The sequence below is a fragment of the Paroedura picta genome, chromosome 2, assembly GCF_049243985.1.
Source record: "Paroedura picta isolate Pp20150507F chromosome 2, Ppicta_v3.0, whole genome shotgun sequence".
Lineage (NCBI taxonomy): Eukaryota > Metazoa > Chordata > Lepidosauria > Squamata > Gekkonidae > Paroedura > Paroedura picta.
In genome coordinates this window covers 142,729,440-142,745,322 of record NC_135370.1, presented here as the reverse complement: position 1 = coordinate 142,745,322, position 15,883 = coordinate 142,729,440, and the positions used below count along the sequence as shown (strand labels likewise).

The window sequence follows — 15,883 nt, the reverse complement described above, 5'->3', positions numbered from 1 at the left end:
ATTTCTATTTTGGATTTTTAAAAGCCACAGTACATCAACAATCTGGCTCACAAACTCCCATAGTTTAATATGGAAAGACCCAAAATGTGGATGTTTACAAAGGTATGTTCATCCCATGGAAAACAGAGTACACTCTCAAAAACAATGAATATGGTTACTGCTCCACAATCCTGAGTGTATCTGGTTTTCATGGTAGTCCCAAGGGCACTGTCTGTTGCACACTGAGAAAACATCTAGTGGAAGGTATTTAAGTATAAGTTCTGCTGTCTCTTTCTTCTGTTGCCTGAATGGAGGTTGGGAGTGGCAACAAATTCTAAAATGTCCCAGTTTAAATGGTCCAGCCATAGAAAACCATAAAAATAAACATAGGACACATTTAAATATTTAATGTCATATTCTCTTACAACTCTAGATGTAACACTGGCTACGGATCCATCCTGTGGCTGCTGTGCCATTTTTTAAAAAGTTGTAGTAGCTATGGAGGCTGTTTTGACATCTAAAAAGGCATGTGTGTGTGGGGGGGGGGAGTGCTCCTGGGGTTGCTGCTCTGTGGGCCTGACCAAGATCAGAGCTTCATGGAAATGTTTAAAGAACTGCGACTGCTCCTAAAATGGCATAGGTGACAACTGGATGGACTGATGGCCATTGTCATATTTAGTTTGGCTCTTTGAGGCACCACAACAGCTGGCATTAGTACAGTGCTCCATTCTAGAACATTTATTTATGAAGGAAAGCCTAGCATATACCCACTTCTTCCCACTGAATATCAGCTGTGTGGGCAAGGACAAGAAAAATTTTAATCTTTTAAGTTTTTACAATCTACTCTTTCAAAGTTTTATAACAAGAAAATCAACTTACTTCCATTGCTTAATGTAGTTTAAGGGATTAAGATTACATCCTGCATCAGTCAGTGCTTTTTTGTACTGTTCCAAATCTGCCTAAAATCAAATAGGAGACTTGAAATGTGTTACGTCTTCTAAATTAAATAGTAAAATAAATCCAATATTTTGACCCCCAGGTACAAAAACAAAACAAATGCTCATTATCATTTAAGCAAGCATGAGCATGAAAAGATGATTGTTAACATAAATAAAATACACCATTGTTATGAAATGGCAAATCAAGAAAAAGTGTTGAAATAAGAAAAAAGACATTAACTTTTATGGAGCCTTATAATGGCTGAATTTGAACTAACCCTTAGCACATAAATGCCTGAAAGATAATCACAACATGAAACCAAAAACCAATATGTAATCCTCAAACACAGATATTGCTTTGAAAGTACTTTAAAAAAACCCTTAAACGGTTTATTATGTGCAAAGGCAATACTACTTTGTACTATATGAATTCAATGCAATCAACTTAGTACAAGATAATTCCATGGAAGTTAAAAGAATAAAGTATTTACAGATGCAGATATATGATCTGGCACAGTATCTTAAACATCCACATACAAATACAAACCCAGTTTACATGTAAAATGCATGTCTGGAAAAAAGTTAGGTTGGACTTCTCTCTGGTGTACTTCTCTTCTGTTTGTTTCCCTACATTTGGGAGATTTCTGATATGGAATTTACCACTTGTAAGTGAGACTGCTTGAGGAACATGGGACATTTCCAGGAAGGCAGTACTACACAGTTTTTCTCTTTATGTAGATAAGCCTCAAGGAACTCTGATAGGCTGGCTCCAGCAGATGAACATGGTAACTCTACTGAAATTACACACATAGGCCAACCTCCAGAAAGATGCATTAGGCTTGCCCGGACCCTGTATGCTTTTTCTCCCTTCACAACCTTTCACAGCAGACATTCTGACCCATTTTATAGCTAACTTTGATTAGTACAAAATATTCATCAATTTTAACATGAACCGCAGTAAGCTGAATGTGTTTATTAAAATGGTTAACTGCTAAGAGGGAGGGAGATTTATGTAGTGAAAGAGGGAGTCCCCAGCATGAGACTGTAGCAGGTTTCTGATACACAATTAGGAGAGTTGCTTCAGACCTTACAATGCTAACTGCAGAATTCTAAGCAGGATACTTGCCAATGCAAAATGGGAAAGTTTCGACAGCTGCATAACATTTAAGATAAGCTTTCACTTTCCTTTCCTGTTACAGGTATAAAGCTTGGGCTTGGCCAGAGATGCAAGTCTTGAGCACAAGCTGAAGGGCAACAGCCAAAGAACTCTTTGACTTGTGGCTTACTGCCCATAGTCTTGGATGATGCGGCTCAATGAAAACCGAGATTTTGCTTCTTCTGTTGTTTGTTTAAATTGTGTTGTTACACTGTTATAAACTGCTTTGGAACCTACTTGTTAAAAAAAATGGCATAAAGATTTAAATAAAATGTATGTTTTTTGAATGGAAAATATGTTCATCCTATTCTTAACTCTGATATGTTTTTTTTTACAGTTTCTCCATCATAAAATGTCATGGAAGGAGCTACAGAAAAAATTAGAACGATGTCTAATACATTACCAGAAACAGAATATTCAGTTTAATAAATATTATAGACATTTACTTATTTTGGAAAAATGCAAAATTTTATAAAATGGAGCAAATACTTGTTTCATTAAAAAGAAGGGAGGAAAGAAGCTATACCTCAGAAGGCAACTGTACAGAACTTATGTAATAGATCAGAAACAGTCGCATCTTATCTTCTGGTGTTCCCGCTGTAAGGAGAAAAGGTTTGCGGTTTATTTTCTAAAAACAAACTGTTTATGCAAGCATTTTTAATGTTGTTATGAAAAATACAGTTTAGTGAAAAAAAACAAATAGAGATGAGCTATATATTTTTCGAATGACAGTATTAAATACTATAATACTAATACTAATAATGCCAAATATTAAAAGAATGGAAATTTTGTTATTTCTATATGAGCAGCAGTGGAAGAGCCACACTCAAAGTACATATGTAGTACTTGATCAAACTTGAAGTATAGAAGCGACAATTTGAGGTACTTGATCAGTCAAGAGTACTTCTATGCTAGAAGATATCAATTAGCAGCAGGAACATACACTGTTGTTCTACATACAGTTTGCCTGTCACTAAAATATAGGCCAGGAACAAAAGAACTGTGTAACTAGTTCTATGAGCCTAACAAATTTTGGGGGGCAAGACAAAGTTACACTTATAACCGTTCTTCATACATATGCGAATACATATGCACAGGCCGGCTGTGGATAGAAGATTCTAGCTTCTAAGGAATCGGGGGTCAATATTTTACTCCAGAGCAAGTGAAACAATTTTCCTGCCTAAATCATCATGTGTTCTGGACGAGTGGTGCCACTTCCCTCAGTTCCTGCTTATCAGCTGTAAATACTCTTCGAACACCCAGGAAATAAACGGCAATAATGAATTATCTTAATTTTAAGTGCAACCCTGTTTTCATCTTCTGCACAATCTCATATTGATATTTTAGTGAGCTACACACCAAAGAAGGTGAGATGATGCTGTTAACTGGAACAATGACTGGTGGCCAAGGTTTTGGAACTATTAGTTCTGGCTATGGAATAGTCCAACATTCCCTAGATGATAGAATCAGAGTCCAGACGCCAAAGATTTAATGGACACAAGTCTGACATCAAAAACCACAAAATTGAAAAACCTGTAGGGGAGCACTTCAACCTTCCAGAGCATTCAATAACGGACCTGAAAGTAGCTGTTATATTGCACAGGAACTTCAAGAACAGGCTAGAAAGGGAGATTGCAGAAATGCAAGTTATTACAACACTCAATACTACAACATACCCAGGACTCAATAGGGACAAAGCTTTTTTATCTCACTATTCATGCTAACCTTCAACTTGTGTAGCCATATTCCTCACAACTTATTTTATTTGTGATACTGTGATAATGTGACTGTAAAGTAATGGTAATGTTATGGTATGCTGGTAACTATCTTATCCCTGGCCTTGGGATAAGATACTTACCAGAAATTACCTTGTAAGAATGTTTCACACTGGTATGGGAGCAGATGGGGCAAGCAACATATGGTGATGTGATAGCCTTTGATCACTTTCACAGACAGTTTTATTTCTCCCATGTTTGTGTGAATAACAACTGAATTTCAAGGGAATTGATTGGCTGTTCTGGCAAAGAATTATCATTGGCTGTATTTGGATGTGTGACACAGTTTATTAATGTAACAGAATTAATTTTTGCTATATATTCCCACGGTCATGTAAGAAGTTCATAGTCTGACGAAGAGTGCTTGCACTCAAAAGCTCACGCCCTGAACAAATCTTTGTTGGTCTTAAAGGTGCTACTGGACTCTGATTCTATTGTGCTACTTCAGACCAACATGGCTACCCATTTGATTCCTTAGATGGTAATGGGGCTGGTTCCATCTCAATTTCAGAAACAGAACTCTTGGGTGAGTCAGAGTGGAGGGAAGGAGGCACCAGGCTCACCTTGGGCTGTTCCTGACATGGAACCAAGGCAGGCAGTGGAGGGCATCTATGCTCTTTTGAAACTGACTTCAACATCTCTTTATACTTTGTCTTTTGTTTGGCCTTCTTTGTAGGCAGTTCAAATGAGCTATATTGGATCGCAGCCTGAGATGATAGAGAACACTGTGCCCTAGGCTCCGACACTGGATCTGCTCAGAACCCAGAGCAGGTTTAGAGATGTTTAGTCAAGATAAAGGCAAGTTCCCACAACATGAATTTTAAACTTGAGGCCCTATCACTCTGTGCCTTGTGAACTGCTATACACATTATGCAAACAGAGAAATTATGATCCTCCCCAATCTCCCAGGCACAAGTTATCTTTATCAGTGTGACTCTTCTTGTTACCACATTGCACACACTTTTAAAACAAGACCTTTACTAACATCAATGATCCCCATCCGGGTAGTGACCCAGCAGGGAATAGAGACAAAATTCCAAACAGGAAGAAAGGCTCTGGTCAAGGCTGCTGCAAAGACTGGGTTAGAAAAGCCAGCGTTCCTCAGACCACAGTATCACTTTTTCTTTTTGCAAGATGCTAAACTGTGATGACTGAAGAACAGAGAAAGAAAGACAAGGATAAACATGCTTCTGCTCCATGACGAAAAATCAACAGAGGGGAAAAATTTGCACAGTAAGCCTAAAAACTCCTATCTTGACAGTGGTAAGAAAGGAACTGAGAGAAGGGGTGACAGTTTAGGCAGGAAAACAGTTGTACTTGCTCTGCAATTTTTCATATTTAGCTCTGGAAGGGGCCATACAGGCCATCTAGTGCAACCCCCTGCTCACCAGCATAAAGCATCCTTAATAAGTATAAGTTCTTTAGAAGCTAGAAACTTCTGTGTGTGACCATCATGCTCATGTTTGGAACTGCAAAGAAAATGGAAGATTAATAATAATTACATCAGCACCCCCTAACTGATTCTGAAAGCAGTTTTGGATAAACGAGTCTTTGATATTGCAGATGAAGATTGGAAAATGTTAACACAATAAACCATGGTAAGCCACATTTTACAGTAACTTCCTTCCAAATAAAGCAATTATATGATCTTAGAGAAATAGTTAAACATGACAGCCACATCACAAAACAAGTTTTGAAAAACAAACCATTTAACAAAAAAATCTTCAGATAACTTTTGATAAACATTGTTTTTGCTAGTTCCTTCCAACAGTACTTGTCTCAGCAAACACTGTAAACGGTGTCTACACTATGTTCTTGGATAGCTCAATGGTGGTTGTGTAGCCATTGGTGGCACAACCCAATCCTTTTCCTTTTCACTTCATCTACCAAACTGTCTCAATGAAAGATGCCCTTATAACTTTTAATCTTTACAAGAAATAGCAGAAATCTTCATTTCTACCTTGGCAAGCAAAAAGCAATTTTCAGTGCCAGAAGCAAAATGGATTAACTCTGAGCTCAAATAAAAAGGGAACTGGCACAGTTAGGATGTGCAGCAACCGAGCCAGCTGAATGCCTCTATTTCTTTTGAAGTCCTTAGGATAGGGGAGTTGAATTTATTTCCTTTCTTATTAAACCAGTAACTTAAATAGCTGCATGAGAATTCTGACATTTAGTATCTATTTTCAGTTTTTAAAAAGTGGGTTTTAAAAAAGAATTATCTTCCATAAAATTCAAGGAAAACAGAAATGTATTCATAGTAAAAACAAACATAACTAGAATTATATCTGCATGCTGCTCCATAGCTTGAAAGCAAAGAAAGATACTGTCTCCACTAAGAAGCTACTTCAGATGATTACTTTTTCAGAGGCACAGAAACACCTTCCCCTCTGCTCCTGCAATAGCACCGAAATAGCATAACAATGAGGAGGGAGAACTGATGCAACATTTTTATAGGATGGGAAAAGCCTATTCACTTTCTTAAAAATAAATGAGAGGTACAGGCTCCACTATTCAATAGAAGCATTCAATTGAATTTTTTTTTATAAAGAAATGGAAACTACTCTTTAATGGGAAGGAAGGACTTTTTTGTGCAATAGCATCTGACGGTATTCTGCTATTCTAGGTATATTCTTGAGATTTTAAGTGGAAGTACAACACTGCAGTGCCCCATTACATTATGTGCTTCCATTTACAAATTACGATTTCAGAGTCTACTGGGCCTTAACAATTGTCACATTTAAAAAAGAAATTTAACTACCCAACAGTCTTAAGAAATTTATATAGAATATATACAGCAAGAAACCCCAATCTTTCTGAGACTTCAGGTATCTTTGGAATTCTGAAATATGGTAGTGGCTGCAACCACAAGATGGCCACCATGGGAGGTACAGCCACAAACACAGAGGGCACTGAAGTGCAAGGGACAAGAGGAGTCACTTAAAAAAACTGGGGAAAAGGAGTGAAAGAGAGGAGATCCATCTATGAGGTGGCAGCTGCTGTCAAAACAACATTTTAATCTGCAAGGGTGTTCGAAACTTCAATGGCCAATGAGAAGCCCTACCAGGCACAATCTCCATTCAGCCACATTCACTTTTTAAGAAGAATTGGTGGGAAGGAAGAAATGTCCCAGCAGGTGCTATGCCACCCATGGACACCCCATTGGGGATCCATGGCATATAGAAAGTTAGGTATGCATGGTGCACATCAGATGGTTGAATATATTTTTAAAAATTGCAAGGAGCTCAGAAAAGCAGACATTTAAGTGGCACAAGTTCAGCTGTCATGGGAAAAACACAAGGCAGAAGATCTGGAAGGACTATCAAGCACAAGAGGTTCCCTTATCTACAAATACAGTGTGTAGAAATCCTAAGTAAAATACTACTGTTTTACCCAAAATTATGAAGATATTAATTATTACTCAAGTCATTTAACTAATTAATTAATTAAATTTTATTTATTTATTTATTATATTTATATGCCGCACTCCCCGAAAGCTCAGAGTAGTTTACATCAAAGAACAAAGCAAATAATAACTCAGTTTATAATAATACAATAACAATAACAACATTATGAACAATAGAACACTGGGTAGTACAATAAATCAACGCTTACTGATGGCCCAGGAGGTGGGCGAGTCTGCAGTGATGGTTGTAGGAGGAAGGCTCCGGGGGACCGACTGGAAGTGGTGGTACTGATTGACCTCAACCAAATGCCTGGTGGAGGAGCTCCCTTTTGCAGGCCCTGTGGAACTGTTCAAGTTCTGTCAGGGCCCTGATCTCCTCTGGGAGCTCATTCCACCAGGTGGGGGCCAGGATGGAGAAAGCTCTGGCCCTGGTTGAGGGCAAGTGGCTTCCTTGGGCCAGGGATCACCAGGAAGTTGGAAATGGTGGAGTGTAAGGCTCTTTGAGTGGAAGCAGTCCTCAACCTAGAAAAGGTTGGGGACTGCTGATCTAACCCATTGTTTATGAGAAAAGAACATTCACACTATTCTATTCCAGTGAAATTAAAAAGTAAAAAACATATGAAATATCTTTTACTGGCTCAGCTATCTTAAGTGGCAGTGGCTTTGGCAAGAACTTTTTTGTCCTGGCCCCAACCTGATAGAATGAGCTCCTGGAGCAGCTGCAGGCCCTGCAGGATCTTTCAGCATTCCGCAGGGCCTGCAAAATGGAGATCTTCTGCCAGGTCGACAGTTGAGTGGTGGTAGCGAGGTACATCTGTGCCCTCGGTTCACCCTCTCCCTATTAGTGTGTGTTTTAGGGGATTGTTAGGTTGGGCCCGTATTTTCTGCCACAGCATCTTTTCTGGTTTTTCTTTTGCAGGCTTTTATATTGTATTTAAGGGATTTTTAAGGGGTTTATGGGGATTTTAATCTAACATTGTAACTTGCCTCGAGCTCTTGGGGAGAGGCAGGCAATAAATTTAAATATAACAACAACTCCAGCAGAAGTCTGAATAACCGAGCTTGCTTGGGAGAGGCCATCTTCAGAATGTTAGATTCATAGTAAATTCCATTTTCTATACTTACCATCAGGGTCAGAAATCATGTCCAAAAGTGACTTATCTAGTGTGGACTTGCTCATGATTTTTTCTTCACATTCAAAATACACATCCAGTTTTCGTGCCTGTTAATGAAATCATGAAAAAAAATGCTGATATATCACTCTGTAGTTGGTGCAAAAATATTTTGTGGTTAAGCTTCACTAGTTAACATCTGAATCACAAACCCTGCCTTCAGAGGTGAAGTGGGAGGCAACCAGGGACAGGGCTTTTTTAGTAGTGGCACTTTACTTAGGGAATTTCTTTCCCCTTGAAACTTGCATGGCACCTACATTTCTTTCCTTAAGTGCCAGGCATAAACATTCCTGTTCCTCCAGTCTTTAATTAAGGGGTTGCTTTTATGCACTATTTTAGCCTATTTAGCACTATTTAGCACTATTGAGCTATTTTATGTTTTTATGTTTTTATGTTTTTTCCAATTCTGGATTTTTTTTTACCATCTTATGTTTTCTTTTTATTATTTTAACTTTGTTATTTTTACTTCGTAAGATGCCTTTGGCGGATTCCTGTTTTGTTTTTTTTTGAAGAAGAGTTGGTTCTTATATGCTGCTTTTCCCTACCCGAAGGAGGCTCAAAGCGGCTTACAGTAGCCTTCCCATTCCTCTCCCCACAACAGACACCCTGTGGGGTGGGTGAGGCTGAGAGAGCCCTGATATCACTGCTCGGTCAGAACACTTTTTTCAGTGCTGTGGCGAGCCTAAGGTCACCCAGCTGGTTGCATGTGGGGGAGCGCAGAATCGAACCCGGCATGCCAGATTAGAAGTCTGCACTCCTAACCACTACACCAAACTGGCTCTCACACCAAACTGGCTCTTTGCTTAATACGTACATCCTTACTGGTATTAAAGCAACATTATAGAATTCCTAAGATTAGAATTAACAAAGACATAGAATAAACAAGTAACATCAAGGTAAACTCTGCCTTCGGGTCAAACTAATTTCTGAAATAAATGTATTATAATATGGATATAAATAGTCGTTAGCACTTCTGAGAATCATGATGACAAAATGATTGCCAAAATGATAAAATTCAATATAAGAAGGATTAAAATAAGGAAATGCTACGTTCTAAAGTTGCAGTCTTGTGCCACTACATGCATTTAAGTCATATGGATACCACTGGAAGAATAAAATATACAGAAATATTCAAAACAGTATAAGATTGCTTCCAACAAAGGCACTGCCACAGCGTTAGCCTTGAATCTATTTAATTCTATGGTTTTTTTTAACTGGACAAAGTCTTAACAGCTTAAATAATTAACTTAATACAACATTTCATTTATTTTAAACTTTACCAATAAAAATAGTATTATATCTTGGGAAATGAATGTTCTTTCCAGCATTTAGCTCAACATTCAAACATGCCAAAAAACTGCCAGGACTCATGAGTTGGTGATATAATCTCACATTTCCTCTTGCTGTGGCTTCTAAAACAATCCAAGACAATGTGGAAAGCAGCTGTAAACTGCTAAAAATATAGTATAATGGAATGACTTAAACACTGTTAAACATATAGTAGACATCATCTTATCAGGTAATATCACCGAACATGGAAATAGAAACTGGAAACATTTCTTACATTATAATAACAATAACAATAATAAATCCTTTAATGGTATATACATTTATTAGTTATTCTTAAGGATGCAATTCTGTACAAAATTATTCCTGCCTACTGACGGGCACATCAGTATAACTGAAGTAGGATCACATCCTTAGTTTGGATTTAAGGTACCGCACGTTCTAACAAAAAAGAAGGTGGGAGATAACACAAATTTTACATCTATTAACATAGATACCAAAGAACCAGAAGTTGGACTTGAAAGTGATGATGAATGCATTCTAAATTGCTCTATATGCCCCGAACAATGAATTATCAACAGCCAAAATCCTTGTTATATTTACCATTGGTCTGATTTACGTAAAAGATTACTACTTAAAGATGAACACTACTCTGATTTGCCTTTTCCAGCTCCAGTTACAAAAGAATAAGAGAAATGTAAAAACTCCACATTGGCTTACTCCAAACATGACTCCTCATCAATTAAAATAATCTAAGGATGCCCTTAAAGGTGTCCCAACCCAAAGAAATGATGGTGATGGTGATTAAAGAAAGGACTGCCTTTCAGTGGTCCCCCACCTTATTAGCTTCAGGCTCCTGGTTAAAATCTCTTTTCATCCTATATATCTGGTAGGACTTGTTGAGAGAGTTATTTTGGTGGGACTCATGGCTATCTTCAGTTTCTTTTCTTGTCAGCAAATAATGGTTTCAATTATTGTGATTTCAAATGGATGTATCATTTTAGAGACCTCTTGGGGTCACTGCTGGCTTCCACTAAGTATCCAGGATACAAATGTTTAAACACTTTCAGAATAAACAAAAGAAGATGACTTGAACCATTTATTTTACCTCCACATTGGCAAAACCATCTAATTCAGCAGTGACATCTGGCTTTAGTATCTTGGAAGGCAAAGACAGTTAACTATATAAGTATTAGCCAACCACATCATGCCTTGGAATTTTAACTGGTGTCCAACTTTGGCCTGCCCCCACTTTCCCGGAGAAGGGAGATGTCAAGACATCAGGTAATGACTCAACATTACCAACTGGCATCAGCTTATATGGAAATACCGCACAATTACTCAGTTATCTAAGAAAGTTGTCACAAAATGTTCCACATCCAAACACTGCAGGAAGAATACGGGTTGTGAAGTGCATAGAAAAATTAAGTGTCAATAGTTTGTCAATTACTACAAATGTATTCAATTAAAATTAAGAAATGCCATGCAAGCAATGACTTTAGTAGATTTAAGGAAGGCAGCGTTCTTTTTGTTAGCATAGGCTTGGCTATTGGGGACCAAAGAAATCATTCAATATATTACACCTATTAATAGATAAACAATTATTTTCAGTTAAGTTATTCTGTTCAGTAAAAGAAGTAGGGAAAAAATACTGGATTAGTAACTTCTGCATTACACAATGTGATATTGACCTGGCCTTTTATCTACGTTTTTTGTTTGTTCATAGTTTTCCAAAAGAACAAACTATTTGACAGAACATCAGCTGAAGACCAGCAAAGTGTATGGGTTAGATAAAAAGCACAATAAAACAGTTCTACACTTGTGGAAAATGCAAATTATACCTGCTGTTTATGCTATACTGTACACCCCAGAAGTATACATCATACTTTATAGACTACTATAGTAACTGATAAGCAAGGTAGCTGCTGTTGGTTAATTGTGCTTTGAATTATGGAATCTGAATTCTAACATGGAACTCCTACATCAGAGTCCTGAGAATATCATTTTCTTTTTTTTAAATATTAATTTTTTACTTGTGGTGTTCAAGACCTAAATTAACAACAACAGAGGCTGTACAGATACACTACAGCCCGCCACATGCCAGTCAGCTAGTCAATGAAAGATGAGCCTTTAAAAAGCTAGCTGGTTAACAACTCCACCATGGTAGGGAGGAAAGAGGAGAGATTGGTCTGAGGCCACTACTGGACCCTCATGGGTTTTAACCTCCCCGCCCCCCAAGACTGAGGAAGGCCATTGGGTAGTCATGGGTAGTCAGAAGAAGTTTGTCCTGGCTCCCAGCTGAGTAAGGAGCAGAGTCAGGGGAGCAGAGGTGGAATAGGGTGGTAGTCAGCCCCCATTCAGTTGAGGCAAGGGAAAGTGCTTCAGCCAATTTAGATCCTGAGGCACACCATTGCTGTTGCATGGGACCTAACAATAACAATAATAATACTAACACAACAGCATATATCTAGTGCATGCCAAGCATTTCAAAAATTATCCCAATAAACTTTTTATAATCATTCTTCAAATATTGCAGACAGAGGACTAAAGATGCTTAAGGATATCAAATTATAATAGAGAGCTGAACTGCAGATCTTTTAACTTACAACCTTGTCATACAATCCTTTGCATAATTATTCCACTGCAGTAATGCTACACAGGATTGTGCTGTTAAGCCACCTAGCTTCTCCAGTTCTCAAAAATCTTCTAGATATGGTCAGCATCTGCTAGCTTTTCATAATTCTATAATGAACTGGGTAAAGTTTGAGGGGTGAGGGGTAGGACTACTTCCCACAGAGAACACCACGAATAGACGACACAAGGAGATTGCACTGAGATATACTGAAAGTTTTAATGTTTCTGTACTGAGATGTTTTAAAAGTTTTCCACCAGGCTTTTGGCCAAGACAAGTGAAAAAGCCATCAACCAGAGCCCAGAGGACCTCCCCACCATCAACTGCAACCACAGGAAGGGAAAAAAATGAAATCATAGTGCAGAAAAAACTGAGTTGTTCAATGCTGAATGCTGAACATTAAAATTATTAACTGCAATACTTGACACAAGTTCTCATTGTTGCAGATGTTAAAATAATAAATAAATGTTTATTAATGTTTTAATGTTTGTTTATTTATTTATTTATCATACTTATATACTGCCCTCCCCGGAGGCTCAGGGCGGTTTACATCATAACAGAGAACAATACATAATTGTTATTATTAATTTTATTATTATTATTAATTTAATTGTTATTATTGATGTACACTGCCTTGAGCCACTTTGTCAGGGCGGTTTATAAATCATCTAATAAATCAAGTAATTCAGTACATAAGCCTCTCTTTCTCCTTTTGGTCTTTAGTGCTACTGGATTTGAATTTTGTTCTTCTCTCCAAGGACAGCAATCCTCACCCACTGCTGATGTTCTACTGTGCAATTCTTTCATTTCCAAATGTTGATTCCCCTCCACCCCCGACATTTAAATCTCAACTTCAAGCATATGGTATCTTCAATGTTGAACCTCACTGTTCATTATCAGAACAAAGTTTGAGTTCAGTGCCACCTTTAAGTGTGTACAATCACACTTTCTCAGATATCTGAGGAAGCGTGCTTGCGCATGAAATCTTAGACTTGAATACAATTTCATTTGTCGTACAGGTGCCACTGGACTCAAAGTTTGTTCTGCTGCTCCAGATCAACACTGCTTGAATCTATGTTCATTCTCAATGCGCTTAAAAGCAATATATTAATAAAGATTAATAAGCTTTAAAAGAAGCATTTCCATACCTTTATATGCTCTAATACAGCAGTTGCCACGTTTGTATGAAGATCTATGAGCCTCTTCTTTTCCAGAAGCTCTGGAAGAGAGCTGAAAAACATTACATACAAGCTAACTGGCCACATTCAAACCCTGAAAGTAACCAGTAAAAAGAAATCAATAATGCTATAGAAATATTTGCAAGTACAGGAAGCAAGATACTCACTTCAACAGACAGAAGCGTCTTCAAAACAGCAGTATCTGGGAATTGTATCTTACTAAACAACTGGGATCTTTGCACCAAAGGAAAACCTAAGCCCTGTCCTTGCTCACTGACTCAGACGTAAGAGTACTTAAATATGGGACAGACTCTACCTTGGAAAAAGACTGGAAACCTTTGGCAGTTTGAGAGGATTTATTTACATAGAACATTTATAGCTCGCCTTTCTAGCTCTCTTCAGGGTTAACCAAAGCAGTTAACCAATTAAACACCTGCATAATAAAAACACATCTTAAAAACCATTAAAACCTAACCAAAACATAATAATAATAATAATAATAATAATAATAATAATAATAATAATAAATTTGTTACTCGCCTCTCCCCAGAGGCTCGAGGCGAGTTGCAGCAATAAAAACCCCAATAAAACCCCCCAACATTAAAATCACAACAGAAAAACATAGTAAACACAGTAAACCAAGATGAGGCAAAACATATGAACCTAGACTAACCCATCCCCAATACCTAACCGAGGGGGAGGGAGAATGAGGGTGCAAGTTGGTCTTAGCTACTGCTGCTATAGCTAGTATAGATATTATTATGGGGGGGGGGCAGATTGACCTTGCGGCCCAGCCTCAATGGCCGACCTGGTGGAAGAGCTCCGTTTTACAGGCCCTGCGGAATGCTGAAAGCTCCTGTAGGGCCTGCAGCTCCTCCGGAAATGAAAGCTAAAATAAACGCACAAAACCATAAAATAAATGATAATTATATGGAAAGGAGGATAGATCATTGAGAGGATACCAGATGAAACAAAAGTGTTTACCCAGTGACAGAAGACAGCCACAGAATGGCACGGATGAATATCTTTGGGAACAGATTTCCAGGATTTTGGTGCCATGACAAAGAAGGCCCTTTCCTGGGTTGCCACCCACCTAATTTCAAAAGGAAGGGGTACCACAGACAATCTCAGAAGATAAGCATAGTAATTGAGTAGGTTTATAAGAAACCAGGCTGGCCCCAAGTCATAAGGGACTTTAAAGGTCAAAAGCAGCACCATGAATTGTGCTAAAAACCAAACTGGAAGTCAGTATAGATGGGCCAAGACTGTAGTTAAATGGTTCCTACAACCCACTAGCAGGAAATCTAATGGGAGTCATTATTATTATTATCAAGGGCATATAGAGATTGTGCAGAGGTGCTATTCTATTAAAGAATACTCAGACTCTAGCAGACATCCCATTAAAGATGTAGCTAGCATATCCATCTCTACTTTAATGTATTAAAAAAGTCAGTTTACAGCAGAAACTTGCTTCTGGAGTAATTTACACCGAACTACCTTCCTTGTAACCTAGCTAAGCATTCCCTGAGTCTGCTATTTTGCCATTTGATCCCAGAAGTTAGTTCTTGATTCTTTGAGCCTGTGTTATAACTCTCCAGTTGTAGTAAAGGGTCACACCACTAGATATCATAGACTGAATTTCTCTGTCACCTCACCACATTTTACAAACTGAAAGTAAATTATAATCAATTCATGTCAGAATTTGTTTATGGCTATACAGCAGTTAAATAATGCCATGTGGAATTTAAATATGAGTGATACATTTCTAATATGGAACATATTTTCGGGACGCAGGAACTGTCCTTGTAAGAGCATAATGAAGAAAACTAAATGTATATGACGGAGAGGCTGATTCTGTGAAGGATCTCACAGAGAGGCTGATTCTGTGAAGGTTTAAGGAGGTGGCAGGTTACAGTGGATGAGTGATAGGGTTGTGAATGTCCTGCATAGTGCAGGGGGTTGGACTAGATGACCCATGAGGTCCCTTCCAACTCTGTTATTCTATGATTCTATGATCTATGATGATTTTCCACCCACACTTTACAAATTAACATGCTTACCTAACAGCTGATGTTAGTTTAGCTGTGTTATCAGAAAGCATGCTTATCGCTCCTTCATCTTCTCCTTCTAATCCCTGAGGGAAAAACATTTTAAAATCAGAAATAATCATATATACTGAGGTAAGAAATAATGCAATAAATCAGAGTCCAGTAGCACCTTTAACACCAAAAAAGATTTATTCAGAACGTGAGCTTTCGAGTGCAAGCACTCTTTGTCAGACTAGGAACTCCTTACATGACAGGAAGAAATAATGGTTACAGCCTGACCAGAGAATTCAGTTAACCAGAAGAATCCAGATCAAC

At 38.0% G+C, this 15,883-nt stretch overlaps 1 protein-coding gene across 2 annotated transcripts in view; it reads right to left on the bottom strand.

Moving 5' to 3' along the window:
• Positions 1-15,883, bottom strand: part of SCFD1 (sec1 family domain containing 1) — a 45,883-nt gene that overhangs the window by 12,033 nt on the left and 17,967 nt on the right. For both annotated transcript variants that reach the window (XR_013228473.1, XM_077323018.1), the window contains exons 13-17: positions 15,581-15,654; positions 13,491-13,572; positions 8,377-8,473; positions 2,600-2,670; positions 859-938 (exon numbers count right to left, since the gene is read on the bottom strand). Coding sequence is in view for 1 of the 2 variants with exons in the window: in XM_077323018.1 (XP_077179133.1) it covers positions 859-938; positions 2,600-2,670; positions 8,377-8,473; positions 13,491-13,572; positions 15,581-15,654 (404 nt within the window). In the remaining variant the exon portion in view is untranslated. The remainder of the gene's footprint in view (positions 1-858; positions 939-2,599; positions 2,671-8,376; positions 8,474-13,490; positions 13,573-15,580; positions 15,655-15,883) is intronic.